The following is a 15,826-nucleotide window of genomic DNA, read 5'->3' as shown; positions in this document are numbered from 1 at the left end:
GGTCTGGCGCCGCTGCGCCCCCCCCCCCCGCTCCCCGCGCCCCCCCCGGGAGCCGCCCCCACTTCCCACCCCGCCGCCCAAATTAGCCGCCGGCGGGCGTGCAAGCGTGTGCACGTGGCGGGCGGGCGGCCGTGCCCTGGCGCCGGCGGGACGTGGCTGTGCACACCGTGGCGGGGGGGGGGGTTGTGTGTGGGGGGAAGCGTGTGTTGTGGGGGTGCGTGTGTGCACCTGGGCACACGCGTGTGCAAGGGTGGGCCGCACCGCTTGGCACAGATGTGTGCATGAGTGTGCACACGCAGGCAGGCGTGTGGGTGCTTGGGGGGGGGGTGGGACCTGTCTGCCGTGCGAGGGTGCAGCGTGGCCACGCGTGTGCATGCACACCCAAGCGTGTGCAAGCATGTGGATGCTCAGGGACCCTGGCCATGCTGACACGCATCCGTCCCATCGTGTGTGTGTGTGTGTGTGTGTGTGCGTGCAGTGTGGCCACAGGTTTGCATGCACGCCAAAGTGTGTGCATGCACGCCCAAGTGTGTGCAAGCGTGTGGGTGGCGTGTAGGTGCTCAGGGACCTCAGTCACACTGACCCGCACGCCTACATCATGCGTGGGTGCAGCGCGGCCACGCGTGTGCACGCAGTGCGCAAGCGTGTCCATGCACACTCAAGCGTGTGCAAGCGTGTGGGTGCTCGGGGACCTCAGTCACACTGACCTGCACACCTACATCATGCGTGGGTGCAGCGTGGCCAGACGTGTGCACGCACACCCAAGCATGTCCATTCACACCCAAGCGTGTGGGTGGCGTGTGGGTGCTTGGGGACCCTCGGCCACGCTGACCCACACGCCTACATCATGCGTGGGTGCAGCGCGGCCACGCGTGTGCACGCATGCACAAGCGTGTCCATGCACACCCCAAGCGTGTGGGTGGTGTGTGGGGTGCTCAGGGACCTCGGCCACGCTGACCCACACGCCTACATCATGCGTGGGTGCAGCGCGGCCACACGTGTGCACGCACGAGCAAGCGTGTCCATGCACACCCAAGCGTGTGTGTGGTGCGTGGGTGCTCGGGGACCTCGACCACGTCACCCGCCGCCCCCCACCCCCACCCCCCACCCCTTCCACGGGCGCAGCGCGGTCACGCGGGCGCACGCGTGACGTGGCGTGTGCCGGCAGGCGTGTGTAATGGTGCAGGCGGCGGGGCGAGCCCCCGGGAGCATGCCGCGCACGCCGGCCTCCAGCGAGGAGGAGGAGGGCCGGGCCTCGGAGGGGCCCGAGGGCGACTCGGATTCGGGCAGCTCCCGCGAGGGCCCCCCCGGTTCTAACCCCGGGCCCCCCCGGCCCCCGCGCCGGCCCCCCGCGGCCCCCCGGCCCCCGACGACGGCCACTTCAGCATGATGGTCTTCCGCATCGGCATCCCCGACCTGCACCAGACGGTGAGCGGGTGACCCCGAAATTTGGGGGGGGGGGGCCTTAAAATGGGGGGGGGGAATGGAGAAATCCTTGGTGTGTGTGGGGGGCACCCAAAATTGGGGGAAATCCTGTAAAATGGGCAGGGAGAATGGAAAGATGGGGGGGGCAGAATGCCAAAATCTGGATGGGGGGGGGATATCCCAAATTGGGGGAGGGGGGCTCGAAATTGGGGAGCAGCCCAAGAATGGGGGGGGGGGGGGCAGCAAAACTGTGGGGGGAGGATCTTGTGAAATGGGGAGGAAAAGTGGGGAAATGGCGGGGGGGGGGAGAATGTCAAAATTCAAAGGTGGGAAATCCCCCCAAATGGAGGGGGGACACCCAAATTGGGGAGTGTGTGTGGGTGGAGGGGAATGAGGAGGGGGAACTTGAGGGGGGCGAGAAATCTCCAAATTTTGGGGGGAGGAGGGGACTCCAGAAGTGGGGCGGGATCCCCCCCAAAATTGGGGGTGAAAACCGGAAAAATGGGGTCCTGAAGCCCCTAATTTAAGATGGGGGAAGCCAGGACATATGGGAGGGGTACCCAAAATTGGGGGGAGAACCATGAAAAATGGGGTTTGAGAGGAGGGAGGGAACAAAATATGGGGGGGGGGGGGGACACCAAAACATGGGGGGGAGGGGAGCCGAAATATGTGTGTGTGTTGGGGGGGACTGGAATATGGGGCAGACCAAAAGATGGTGACCCCAAAATATAGAGGGGGGGAAGCTCTAAAATAGGAGGGGGGACACCCCAAAATATGGAGGGTGGGGGAGGAAGCTTAGAGTGGGAGGGGGAACCAAAGTATGGGGGGAACCAAAATGTGGGGAGGGCGAGTTGCACGGGGGGACTGAAAAAGGGCCCGGACCAAAGTCACACTGGGGGACCGGAATAGGGGACGGACTGGATGTGGGGAAACCCCTGCGAAAAAGGCGGGAAACCCTCACACGGGGGTGGGGGGGGCCGAAAACAGCGCAATTTTGGGGTGATTTCTGCTGTTTTCTCCCCAGAAGTGCCACAAGGCGGCCGGGGGGGGGGGGAAGGGGGGGTGGACGGGGCCGCCGTATGGGGCTTTTCCCCCCCAGAAGCACCCGCGGTTCCACCCCACGGTGGGGTGGGGGGGTGTCGGGGGCCCCGTGCGCCCCTCACCCCGGCCTCCCCCCCCCCCCAGAAGCACCCGCGGTTCCACCCCACGGTGGGTGGGGGGGTGTCGGGGGCCCCGTGCGCCCCTCACCCCGGCCTCCCCCCCCCCCCAGAAGCACCCGCGGTTCCACCCCACGGTGGGTGGGGGGTGTCGGGGGGCCCCGTGCGCCCCTCACCCCGGCCTCCCCCCCCCCCCAGAAGCACCCGCGGTTCCACCCCACGGTGGGTGGGGGGTGTCGGGGGCCCCGTGTGCCCCTCACCCCCGGCCTCCCCCCCCCCCCCCAGAAGCACCCGCGGTTCCACCCCACGGTGGGGTGGGGGTGTGTCGGGGGCCCCGTGCGCCCCTCACCCCGTCCCCCCCCCCCCCCAGAAGCACCCGCGGTTCCACCCCACGGTGGGTGGGGGGTGTCGGGGGCCCCGTGCGCCCCTCACCCCGGCCCTCCCCCCCCCCCAGAAGCGCCCGCGGTTCCACCCCACGGTGGGTGGGGGGTGTCGGGGGCCCCGTGCGCCCCTCACCCCGGCCTCCCCCCCCCCCAGAAGCACCCGCGGTTCCACCCCACGGTGGGTGGGGGGTGTCGGGGGCCCCGTGTGCCCCTCACCCCGGCCTCCCCCCCCCCCCAGAAGCGCCCGCGGTTCCACCCCACGGTGGGTGGGGGGTGTCGGGGGCCCCCGTGCGCCCCTCACCCCGGCCTCCCCCCCCCCCCCCCAGAAGCACCCGCGGTTCCACCCCACGGTGGGTGGGGGGTGTTGGGGGCCCCGTGCGCCCCCACACCCGGCCTCCCCCCCCCCCCAGAAGCACCCGCGGTTCCACCCCACGGTGGGTGGGGGGGTGTCGGGGGCCCCGTGCGCCCCTCACCCGGCCTCCCCCCCCCCCAGAAGCACCCGCGGTTCCACCCCACGGTGGGTGGGGGGTGTCGGGGGCCCCCGTGCGCCCCTCACTCCCGGCCTCCCCCCCCCCCCAGAAGCACCCGCGGTTCCACCCCACGGTGGGTGGGGGGGTGTCGGGGGCCCCGTGCGCCCCTCACCCCGGCCTCCCCCCCCCCCCAGAAGCACCCGCGGTTCCACCCCCACGGTGGGGTGGGGGGTGTCGGGGGCCCCGTGCGCCCCTCACCCGGCCTCCCCCCCCCCCCAGAAGCACCCGCGGTTCCACCCCACGGTGGGTGGGGGGTGTCGGGGGCCCCGTGCGCCCCTCACCCGGCCTCCCCCCCCCCCCAGAAGCGCCCGCGGTTCCACCCCACGGTGGGTGGGGGGTGTCGGGGGCCCCGTGCGCCCCTCACCCGGCCTCCCCCCCCCCCAGAAGCACCCCGCGGTTCCACCCCACGGTGGGTGGGGGGGTGTCGGGGGGCCCCGTGCGCCCCTCACCCGGCCTCCCCCCCCCCCCCAGAAGTGCCTGCGCTTCGAACCCCGGCGCGGCGTGTGGGCGGCCAAGCAGCAGGTGCTCTGCACCCTCACCGAGGGCCTCCAGGACGTCCTCAACTACGGCCTCTTCCAGCCGGCCGCCGCCGGCCGCGACGCCAAGTTCCTCGACGAGGAGCGGCCCCTGCGCGACTACCCGCAGAGCTTCGACCAGGGCGTGCCCTACCTCGAGGTGGGCGGGGCCTCGGGAGGGGGGGGCGGGGCCTCGGGAGGGGGCGGGGCCTTAGGGGGGCGGGGACTTAGGGGCGGGGCCCGGGGAGGAGCTGCCCTCCCCGCAGAGCTTCGACCAGGGCGTGCCCTACCTCGAGGTGGGCGGGGCCTCGGGAGGGGGGGCGGGGCCTCGGGAGGGGGCGGGGCCTCAGGGGGCGGGGACTTAGGGGCGGGGCCCGGGGAGGAGCTGCCCTCCCCGCAGAGCTTCGACCAGGGCGTGCCCTACCTCGAGGTGGGCGGGGCCTGCAGAGGGGGGCGGGGCCTGGTGGTGGGCGGGGCCTTAGAGGGCGGGGCCCTGGGGGAGCTACCCCACCACAGAGCTTCGACCAGGGCATGCCCTACCTCGAGGTGGGCGGGGCCTGCAGAGGGGGGCGGGCCCTGGTGGTGGGGCCAGGCATTGGGGGGGCGGGGCCCGGGGAGGAGCTACTGCCCGAGCTTAGACACTTTCCTCGAGGTGGGTGTGGCCCGAGGGTTGTGGGTGTGGCCTGCAGATGAGGGCGTGGCCGTGTGGTGGGATAGGGCCTGGTGGTGGGGTGTGGCCATAGGGGGCGGGGCCCTGGGAGGAGCTACCCCCTGGCAGAGCTTCAACTAGGGCGTGCCCCACCTCGAGGTGGGGGGGCTCATGGAGGGGGTGGGGCCAAAGAGGGAGGGTCCTGGAGGAAGGGTGGGGCTTGAGGAGGGGGTGGGGCCTGGGGAGGGAAGAAGCTCCTCCTCCACAGAGCTTTGACCAGGGCGTGCCCTACATTGAGGTGGGCGGGGCCTGGGGGAGGAGGAGGGGCTTGAGGGGGCAGGGCCTATGGAGGGGCGGGGCCTTAGGGGGCAGGGCCCGGGGAGGGAAGGAGCCACCTTCCCCAATACAGCCCCTTGGACTAGGGCGTGGCCTGAGGGGCGTGGCCCACGGGGTAGGGCCCATAGAGGGGCGGGGCTTAGGAGGGGAGGGTCCCCCCGCCCTGCCCCGCCCCCCAGTGTTCTCAGAGCTTCCATTGGGCAGTGACTGACCTGGAAGGGGGTGGGTGGGGCTTGAAGGGGGGCGAGGCCTGAAGAGGGTGGGACCCAGGGAGGGGGCGGTGCCTGGGAGGGGCGGGGCTCGCCCCCTGGAGCTGGGAGGGGGTGGTGCCCTACCACGAGGGAGGCGGGGCTAAAGAGGGGGTGGTGCCCGAGGGGGGTGGGGTCTGGGGGGCAGGGCTCTACCTCCCCTCCCCCCCCCCCCGCCCGGGGCACCTGCTCCCAGAGCATTAATGGAGGAAAGGGGGGGGGGGGCGTGTCCTTCTGTGAGGTGGGCGGGACTAAACGGGGGCGTGGCCACAGGGGGGCGTGGCCAAAGGGTGAAGGGGGCGGGATTTGGGAGGGGAGCTTTGCCCTACCTCCAGGCGGGTGGGGCTCAAAGGAGGGGGGTGTGGCAGGTCAGAGGGGGGTGTGGCCTGTGTGGGCGTGTCCGGGAGGGGCGTGGCCTGGGAGGGGGCGTGGCTAACCCGGCACCCCCCCCTACACACACCCAGTTCAGGTACAAGACCCGGGTCTACAAACAGACCAACCTGGACGAGAAGCAACTGGCCAAGCTCCACACCAAGGTGGGCCTGGCCCCGCCCCCTGCCCCGCCCCACCCCTCTGGCCACGCCCCACCCACCTGGCTCCGCCCCACCCTGCTGCCTGGCCCCGCCCACCTGGCCTCCCAGCCCCTGCCCCCTTCCCCGGGCGCCTTGGCCCGTGGATGGCCAGCCCCGCCCCCGCCCACCTGGCCCCGCCCCACCTGGCCCCGCCCCACCTGGCCCCGCCCTCTCAGCCCGTGTCCCTCCCAGTCCCTCTGTGCCCCACGGCGTCCCCTTGTCACTGTGCCCCACAGTGTCCCCACACCCCACGGCGTCCCCAAGTCCCACGGTGTCCCCTTGTCCCCGTGCCCCACAGCGTCCCCATGTCCCCGTGCCCCACGGCGTCCCCTTGTCCCCGTGCCCCACAGCATCCCCATGACCCACGGCGTCCCCAAGTCCCACAGCGTCCCCATGTCCCCGTGCCCCACGGCGTCCCCTTGTCCCCGTGCCCCACAGCATCCCCATGGCCCACGGCGTCCCCAAGTCCCACGGCGTCCCCATGTCCCCGCGCCCCATGGCGTCCCCATGCCCCACAGCGTCCTCATGGCCCACGGCGTCCCCACATCCCACGGCATCTCCACATCCCACGGCGTCCCCATGTCCCCACATCCCTTGGTGTCCCCATGTCCCCACACCCCATGGTGTCCCCGTGCCCCACAGCGTCCCCATGTCCCCGCGCCCCATGGTGTCCCCGTGCCCCACAGCGTCCCCATGGCCCACGGCATCCCCAAGTCCCACAATGTCCCCATGTCCCCACATCCTTTGGTGTCCCCATGTCCCCACACCCCATGATGTCCCTGTGCCCCATGGCGTCCCCATGTCCCCGCACCCCACGGTGTCCACATGACCCCATGCCCAGGGCGTCCCCGTGCCCCACGGTGTCCCTGTGCCCCCTGGCATCCCCATGTCCCTGTGCCCCCAGCGTCCCCGTGCCCCATGGTGTCCCTGTGCCCCACGGTGTCCCTGTGCCCCCAGTGTGCCTGAGCCCCCAGCGTCCCCGTGCCCCCTGGCATCCCCATGTCCCTGTGCCCCCAGTGTCCCCACGCCCCATGGTGTCCCCGTGCCCCTGACATCCCCATGTCCCTGTGCCCCCAGCGTCCCCGTGCCCCCTGGCATCCCCATGTCCCTGTGCCCCCAGTGTCCCCACGCCCCATGGTGTCCCCGTGCCCCCTGGCATCCCCATGTCCCTGTGCCCCCAGCGTCCCCGTGCCCCATGGTGTCCCTGTGCCCCACGGTGTCCCTGTGCCCCCAGTGTGCCTGAGCCCCCAGCGTCCCCGTGCCCCCTGGCATCCCCATGTCCCTGTGCCCCCAGTGTCCCCGTGCCCCACGGTGTCCCCATGTTCCCTGGCATCCCCATGTCCCTGTGCCCCCAGCGTCCCCCGTGCCCCACGGTGTCCCCGTGCCCCCTGGCATCCCCATGTCCCTGTGCCCCCAGCGTCCCCGTGCCCCACGGTGTCCCCGTGCCCCCGGCATCCCCATGTCCCTGTGCCCCCAGCGTCCCCGTGCCCCACGGCGTCCCCATGCCCCCTGGCATCCCCATGTCCCTGTGCCCCCAGCGTCCCCGTGCCCCACGGTGTCCCCGTGCCCCCTGGCATCCCCATGTCCCTGTGCCCCCAGCGTCCCCGTGCCCCACGGTGTCCCCGTACCCCCTGACATCCCCATGTCCCTGTGCCCCCAGCGTCCCCGTGCCCCATGGTGTCCCTGTGCCCCACGGTGTCCCTGTGCCCCCGGTGTGCCTGAGCCCCCAGCGTCCCCGTGCCCCCTGGCATCCCCATGTCCCTGTGCCCCCAGCGTCCCCGTGCCCCACGGTGTCCCCATGCCCCCCGGCATCCCCATGTCCCTGTACCCCCAGCATCCCCGTGCCCCACGGTGTCCCCGTGCCCCATGACGTCCCCATCCCCATGCCCCCTGGCGTCCCTGTGCCCCCGTGCCCCCTGGAGTCCCCGTGTCCCCATGCCCCCCTGGCATCCCCGCAGCCCCCGGCATCCCCATACCCCCCAGCGTCCCCGTGCCCCACAGCGTCCCCGCACCCCCTGGCATCCCTGTGCCCCCTGGCATCCCCGTACCTCCCGGTGTCCCCGCACCCCCCGGTGTCCCCGCGCCCCCCGGTGTCCCCGCACCCCCTGGTGTCCCCGCACCCCCCAGCGTCCCTGCGCCCCCCGGTGTCCCCGCTCCCGCCGGCGTCCCCGTGCCCACGGCGTCGCCGTGCGCAGACGGGGCTGCGCAAGTTCCTGGACTACGTGCAGCACGGCTCCGCCGAGAAGGTGGCGCGGCTGCTCGACCGCGGCCTCGACCCCAACTACCACGACTCCGACTCCGGCGGTGAGCCTGCCCCGCGGCCACGTGCCCGCCACGGCCCCCCGCCCCGCGGCCACGGCCCTGCCACGACCCCCTGCCCCTCGGCCACGTGCCCGCCACGGCCCCCTGCCCCACGGCCACGGCCCCCTGCCCCTCAGGGACATCCCTGCCACGGCCCCCTGCCCCTCGGCCACAGCCACCTGCCCCTCGGGGATGGCCCCGCCACGGCCCCCTGCCCCTCGGCCCCTCTGCCACGTGCCCCTGCCCCTTGGGGACATCCCTGCCACGGCCCCCTGCCCCTCGGCCACGGCCCCCTGCCCCTCGGGGACATCCCTGCCACGGCCCCCTGCCCCTCGGCCACGTGCCCGCCACAGCCCCCTGCCCCTCAGCCATGGCCCCTGCCCCTCGGGGACATCCCTGCCACGGCCCCCTGCCCCTCGGCCACGTGCCTGCCACAGCCCCCTGTCCCTCAGCCACGGCCCCTGCCCCTCGGGGACATCCCTGCCACAGCCCCCTGCCCCTCGGCCACGGCCCCTGCCCCTTGGGGACATCCCTGCCACGGCCCCCTGCCCCTCGGCCACGTGCCCGCCACAGCCCCCTGCCCCTCAGCCACGGCCCCCTGTCCCTCGGGGACATCCCTGCCACGGCCCCCTGCCCCTCGGCCACGTGCCCGCCACAGCCCCCTGCCCCTCGGCCACGGCCCCCTGCCCCTCGGGGATGGCCCTGCCACGGCCCCCTGCCCCTCGGCCACGGCCCCCTGCCCCTCGGGGACATCCCTGCCACGGCCCCCCTGCCCCTCAGCCACGGCCCCTGCCCCTCGGGGACATCCCTACCACGGCCCCCTGCCCCTCGGCCACGGCTCCCTGCCCCAAAGAGACATTCCTGCCACGGCCCCCTGCCCCTCGGCCACGTGCCCGCCACAGCCCCCTGTCCCTCAGCCACGGCCCCCTGCCCCTCAGGGACATCTCTGCCACGGCCCCCTGTCCCTCAGCCACGGCCCCCTGCCCCTCAGGGACATCCCTGCCACAGCCCCCTGCCCCTCGGCCACGTGCCCGCCACGGCCCCCTGTCCCTCAGCCACGGCCCCCTGCCCCTCGGGGACATCCCTGCCACGGGCCCCCTGCCCCTCGGCCACAGCTCCCTGCCCCTCGGGGACATCCCTGCCACGGCCCCCTGCCCCTCGGGGCCCGCCATGGCCCCTTGGCCCTTGGCCACGTGCTGCCACAGCCACCTGCCCCTCAGCCACATGCCCGCCACGGCCCCCTGCCCCTCGGCCACGTCCCGGCCATGTCACCCTGCCCCTTGGGAACACCCCCCGTGTCCCCTCTGACCCTCTCGCAATGTCCCCGTGCCCCCGGTGACCCCACGGTCATGTCCCCGTGCCCCTTGGGGACGCCTCCGTGTCCCCTGTGACCCCCCCCCGCAATGTGCCCCAATGTCCCCGGGTGTCCCCAGCTGCTCCGATGTCCCTAAAAGTCCCAGGTGCCTGGATGCCCCGATGTCCCCAGGCGTCCCCGACTGCCCTGATGTCCCCAGATGTCCCAGCTGCCCTGATGTCCCCAGATGTCCCCAGCACCTGGCTGCCCTGATGGCCCCGGGTGCCCCGATGTCCCCTGATGTCCCCGGGGTGCTCCGGGTGCCCTGATGTCCCTAGGAGTCTCCAGCTGCCCCGATGTCCCCAGATGTCCCCAGCACCCAGGTGTCCCGATGTCCCCGGGTGTCCTGGGTCCCCCAATGTCCCCAGGGTGCCCTGACATCCCCAGATGTCCCCAGCACCCGGCTGCCCCGACGTCCCCGGGCGCCCCAATGTCCCCAGACTCCCTGGGTGCCCCGATGTCCCTGGGTGTCCCCAGCACCCAACTGCCTTGATGTCCCCTGGTGCCCCAACGTCCCCAGGTGCCGTGATGTCCCTGGGTGTCCCCAGCACCCAGCCGCCCCGATGTCCCCGGGTACCCCAATGTCCCCAGACTCTCTGGGTGCCCCGATGTCCCTGGGTGTCCCCAGCACCCAACTGCCTTGATGTCCCCGGGTGCCCCAACGTCCCCTGGTGCCCCGATGTCCCTGAGTGTCCCCAGCACCTGGCTGCCCCGACGTCCCCAGGTGCCCCGACATCCCCAGGTGCCCCGACGTCCCCAGGTGCCCCGATGTCCCTGAGTGTCCCCAGCACCCGGCCGCCCCGACGTCCCCGGGCGCCCCAATGTCCCCAGACTTCCTGGGTGCCCCGATGTCCCTGGGTGTCCCTAGCACCCGGCACCCCCGAAGTCCCCGGGCTCCCTGACATCCTGGGGCACTTCGAAGTCCCCCGGGTACCCCGATGTCCCCGGGCGCCCCGCCGCGTCCCCGGGCAGCCTCGGCGCAGCCGGGTGCCCCGGGGCTGACGCGCTGGGCGCAGAGACGCCGCTGACGCTGGCGGCGCAGCGCGACGGCCCCGGCGAGGTGGAGATCATCCGGCTGCTGTGCCTGGGGGGGGCCCACCTGGACTTCCGCGCCCGCGACGGTGCCACCGCCCTGCACCGCGCCGTCTGCACCCGCCGCTACGCCGCCCTCCTGGTAGGCGCCCGGCCCGCGGCACCCGCCGGCACCCACTGGCGCACGCGTGCGGGGCACCCACGGGTGGCCATGGACGTGCGCGGGGCATGCAGAGGCACCCACCCACGGCACCCACCTGCACCTGTGGGCACCCACCAGCGTGCAGGGGGCACCCAGGGGTGGCCATGGACATGCACGGGGCATTCAGAAGCATCCACCCACCTGCTTGCAGCACCTGCTTGCACCCGCGGGCACCCGCTGGCACACACAGGGCACCCACGGGTGGCCATGGACATGCACAGGGCATGCAGAAGCACCCACCCACCTGCTTGCAGCACCCACTTGCACCTGTGAGCACCCACCAGCATGCACGGGGCACCCACTAGTGTCCATGGATGTGCGTGGGGCATGCAGAAGCACCCACCCACCTGCTTGCAGCACCCACTTGCACCTTTGGGCACCCACCGGCATGCACAGGGCACCCACTAGTGTCCATGGACGTGCACGGGGCATGCAGAGGCACCCACCCACAGCACCCACCTGCACCTGTGGGTGCCCGTGTGACACACACACCCCACAGCACGTGCAATGCAGTACGAGCACGGTGCAGTGCACGCGGCCCCTTGCACGCCCGATGCTGCACGCGGCCCTGTGCAACGCACGCGCCCCGCAGCACGTGCAATGCAGCACGTGTGCACAGTGCAGCACACACGGGCCCTTGCACGCCCGATGCTGCACGCAGCCCTCAGCACACACAATGCAGCGCGTGCACACGGTGCAGCACACACGGGCCCTTGCACGCCCGATGCTGCACGCGCCCCGCAGCACGTGCAATGCAGCGCCCGCACGCGGTGCAGCGCACGTGGCACCTTGCACGCCCGATGCTGCACGTGCCCCGCAGCACGTGCAATGCAGCGCGCACACGCGGTGCAGTGCACTCGGCCCCTTGCACGCCCGATGCTGCACACGCCCCGTGCGACACACGTGCAATGCAGCGCCTGCGCATGGTGCATCGCACGCAGCCCCTTGCACACCCGATGCTGCACACGCCCTGTGCGACGCACGCGCCCCGCAGCCCGTGCAATGCAGCGCCCGCACACGGTGCAGCGCACACGGCCCCTTGCACGCCCGATGCTGCACGCGCCCCATGCATTGCACGCGCCGCCGCTGCATTTCGGGGCTCCCCCTCCTGTCGTTCCCCCCCCCCACCCCCCTCCCAGGCGCTGCTGGACCTCGGGGGCTCCCCGAATTACAAGGACCGCCGGGGCCTGACCCCCCTCTACCACACGGCCATGGTGGGGGGCGACCCGCGGTGCTGCGAGCTGCTGCTCTACAACCGGGCGCACATCGGCACCGTGGACGAGAACGGCTGGCAGGAGATCCACCAGGTGGGTGCTGCTGGCACCCACGGGTGCTGCCCGCGCGGGCGCGGGGCGGGCGCGGGGCTGGGGTGGCCACACACACGTGTGCGTGCACGCCCGTGGGGTTGTGGTGGAGGGTTGTTGTGGGGGGAGAGGTGGTGCAAGGGCGGGCGGTCAGGGCGGGTCACGGGGTGCGTGTGCGAGGCGTGTGCGTGGTGTGGGCGTCTTGTCCGGGTGCGTGCCGTGGGCGGCCCGTGGGCGTCTCACGTGTGCGCCGTTCGCCTGCTGCATGTGTGCGGTGTGCGTGTCGTGTGCATGCCACGCGCGTGTGCCACGTCCATCCCGTGTGCGTCCAATGAAAGTGCCATATGCACGCCGTGTGCGTGCTGCATGCATGCCGTGTGCATGCCACGTGCGTGCCACATGTGTGCCACGTGTATCCCATTTGCCTGCTGCCCTTGTGTGTCCAACATACGTCCCGTTTGCGTGCCATGTGCGTGCCACGTGCCTGCCACATCCACCCTGTCTGCCTGCTGCCCGTGTGCGTCCAACATATGTTCCATTTGCACACCACGTGCATGCCACGTGCATGCCGTGTGCATGCCACATGCGTGCTACACGCGTGCCACATCCATCCCGTGTGCCTGCTGCCTGTGTGCGTCCAACATATGTCCCATTTGCATGTCGTGTGCGTACTGCGTGCATGCCACGCGCGTGCCGTGTGTGCCACGTGCATGCCATGTGCGTGCCACGTGTGTGCAATGCGCGTGCCACATCCATCCCATGTGCCTGCTGCCCGTGCGCGTCCAACATATGTCCCATTTGCACACTGTGTGTGTGCCGTGTGCGTGCCATGCGCCTGCCAAATACATCCCATGTGCCTGCTGCCCATGTGCGTCCAACATACGTCCCGTTTGCACACCGTGTTCGTGCTGCGTGGGTGGCACGCACGTGCCACATCCATCCCGTGTGCCTGCTGCTCATGTGCATCCTACATATGTGCCGTTTGCATGCCACGTGCGTGCCACGTGCCTGCCATGCGTGTGCCACATCCATCCCGTGTGCCTGCTGCCCGTGTGCGTCCAACACAGGTGCCGTTTGCACGCCATGTGCGTACTGTGTGCATGCCACACGCGTGCCATGTGTGCCGCGTGCATGCTGTGTGCGTGCCACGTGTGTGCCACACGCGTGTCATGTGCATCCCATGTGCCTGCTGCCCTTGTGTGTCCAACATATGTCCCGTTTGCACACCGTGTGCATGCCACGTTTGTGCCACGCACCTGCCACATACATCCCGTGTGCCTGCTGCCCATGTGCGTCCAAGATACGTCCCATTTGCACACCGTGTTCGTGCTGCGTGGGTGGCACGCACGTGCCACATCCATCCCGTGTGCCTGCTGCTCATGTGCGTCCAACATATGTGCCGTGTGCATGCCGTGTGCGTGCCACTTGCCTGCCATGCGTGTGCCACATCCATCCCGTGTGCCTGCTGCCCGTGTGCGGCCAACACAGGTGCCGTTTGCACGCCATGTGCGTACTGTGTGCATGCCACACGCATGCCACGTGTGCCGCGTGCATGCTGTGTGCGTGCCATGTGTGTGCCACACGCGTGTCACGTGCATCCCATGTGCCTGCTGCCCTTGTGTGTCCAACATATGTCCCGTTTGCACACCGTGTGCATGCCACGTTTGTGCCACGCACCTGCCACATACATCCCGTGTGCCTGCTGCCCATGTGCGTCCAAGATACGTCCCATTTGCATGCCGTGTGCGTGCTGCGTGGGTGGCACGCACGTGCCACATCCATCCCGTGTGCCTGCTGCTCATGTGCGTCCAACATATGTGCCGTGTGCATGCCGTGTGCGTGCCACTTGCCTGCCATGCGTGTGCCACATCCATCCCGTGTGCCTGCTGCCCGTGTGCGTCCAACACACGTGCTGTTTGCACGCCGCATGCGTGCCACTTGCCTGCCACGCGCGTGCCACATCCATCCTGTGTGCCTGCTGCTTGTGTGCGTCCAACACACGTGCCGTTTGCACGCTGCGTGCATGCCACATGCCTGCCACGCGCGTGCCACATCCATCCCGTGTGCCTGCTGCCCGTGTGCGGCCAACACACGTGCCGTTTGCACGCCATGTGCGTGCTACGTGCATGCCACACGCGTGCCACGTGTGCCGCATGCATGCCGTGTGCGTGCCACGTGTGTGCCACACGCGTGCCACATCCATCCTGTGTGCCTGCTGCCCGTGTGCGTCCAACACACGTGCCGTTTGCACGCCGCGTGCGTGCCGCGTGCATTGCGGGCGCGTGGCGCGTGGCGCGTGGCGCGTGGGGCGTGGGGCGTGGGGCGTGGGGCGGGCGCGTGGCGGCGGCGCGGTGCTGACGGGGCCGCGCCAGGCGTGCCAGCACGGCCACTCGCAGCACCTCGAGCACCTGCTCTTCTACGGGGCCGAGCCGGCGGCGCAGAACGCCTCGGGCAACACGGCGCTGCACATCTGCGCCCTCTACAACAAGGTGGCACCGGGGGCCGCGGGGGGCCGCGGGGGGACACGAGGAGACATGGGGGATATGGGGGGACATGGGGGAACATGGGGGATACAGTGGGTATGGGGGACATGGGGACATGGGGGAAATGGGAGGACATGGAGGGACCTGGGGGGACGTGGGAGACATGGAGGGACATAGGGGGACATGGAGGGACATGGGGGTATGTGGGGGGACATGGGGGATGTGGAAGGACATGGGGGGACATGGAGGGACATGGGGGACATGGGGGGACATGGGGGATGTGGAAGGACATAGGGGGACATGGAGGGACATGGGGGACATGGGACGTGGAGGGACATGGGGGACATGGAGGGACATGGGGGACGTGGAGGGACATGGGGGGACATGGAGGGACATGGGGTACATGGGGCACGTGGAGGGACATCGGGGGCATGGAGGGATGTGGGGGACATGGAAGGACATGGGGGGACGTGGAGGGACATGGGAGACATGGAGGGACATGGGGTGTGTGGGGGATGTGGAGGGACATCGGGGGCGTGGAGGGATGTGGGGGACATGGAAGGACATGGGGGGATGTGGGGGGCATGGGGGGACATGGAAGGACATGGGGGGATGTGGGGGGCATGGGGGGACATGGAGAGACATGGAGGAACACGGGGGACATATGGGACATGGGGGGACATAGGGGGACATGGAGGGACCTGGACATGGGGACATGGGACCTGGAGGGACGTGGGGGGACCTGGACATGGAGGGACATGGGGGGGCATGGAAGGACACAGGGAGACATGGGGGACATGGACGCACATGGGACGGGGATACAGGGGGGACACGGAGGGGACAAGAGCTACGTGAGGGGCACGGGGGGGAGAGGGGACACGGGGGGGGGGGGGGACACGGGACACCGTGGTGACGTGGTGCCACCTCCCCCAGGAGAGCTGTGCCCGGATCCTGCTCTACCGCGGGGCCAACAAGGAGGTGAAGAACAACAGCGGACAGACGCCCTTCCAGGTGGGTCCCCAGGTGTCCCCAAGGGTCCTCAAAGGTCCCCAAGGGTCCCCAAAGGTCCTTGAGGGTCCTCAAAGGTCCTCAAAGGTCCCCAAGGGTCCCCAAAGGTCCCCGAGGGTCCTCAAAGATCCCCGAGGGTTCCCAAAGGTCCCCAAAGGTCCTTGAGGGTCCTCAAAGGTCCCCAAGGGTTCCCAAAGGTCCCCGAGGGTCCCCAAAGGTCCCCAAAGGTCCCCGAGGGTCCTCAAAGGTCCCCAAAAGTCCTCAAAGGTCCCCGAGGGTCCCCAAAGGTCCTCAAAGGTCCCCGAGGGTCCTCAAAAGTCCCCAAGG

The 15,826-nt window shown here is 70.7% G+C and overlaps 1 protein-coding gene across 1 annotated transcript in view; it reads left to right on the top strand.

Annotated features, from left to right (window-relative positions):
* Window positions 1-1,210: 1,210 nt before the first annotated feature.
* SHANK1 (SH3 and multiple ankyrin repeat domains 1) overlaps window positions 1,211-15,826 on the top strand; it is a gene marked incomplete at its 3' end in the record, with an annotated part of 41,393 nt that continues 26,777 nt past the window's right edge. The window contains 9 exon segments of the mRNA XM_062600946.1: window positions 1,211-1,331; window positions 1,334-1,428; window positions 3,967-4,170; window positions 5,708-5,779; window positions 8,011-8,119; window positions 10,487-10,644; window positions 11,844-12,011; window positions 14,381-14,497; window positions 15,425-15,502. Coding sequence (XP_062456930.1) covers window positions 1,211-1,331; window positions 1,334-1,428; window positions 3,967-4,170; window positions 5,708-5,779; window positions 8,011-8,119; window positions 10,487-10,644; window positions 11,844-12,011; window positions 14,381-14,497; window positions 15,425-15,502 — 1,122 coding nt within the window.

Source organism: Rhea pennata, unplaced genomic scaffold (genome assembly GCF_028389875.1).
Source record: "Rhea pennata isolate bPtePen1 unplaced genomic scaffold, bPtePen1.pri scaffold_168, whole genome shotgun sequence".
NCBI lineage: Eukaryota > Metazoa > Chordata > Aves > Rheiformes > Rheidae > Rhea > Rhea pennata.
Note: the sequence above shows the minus strand (reverse complement) of the source record. Positions and strands in the feature narration are given on the sequence as shown.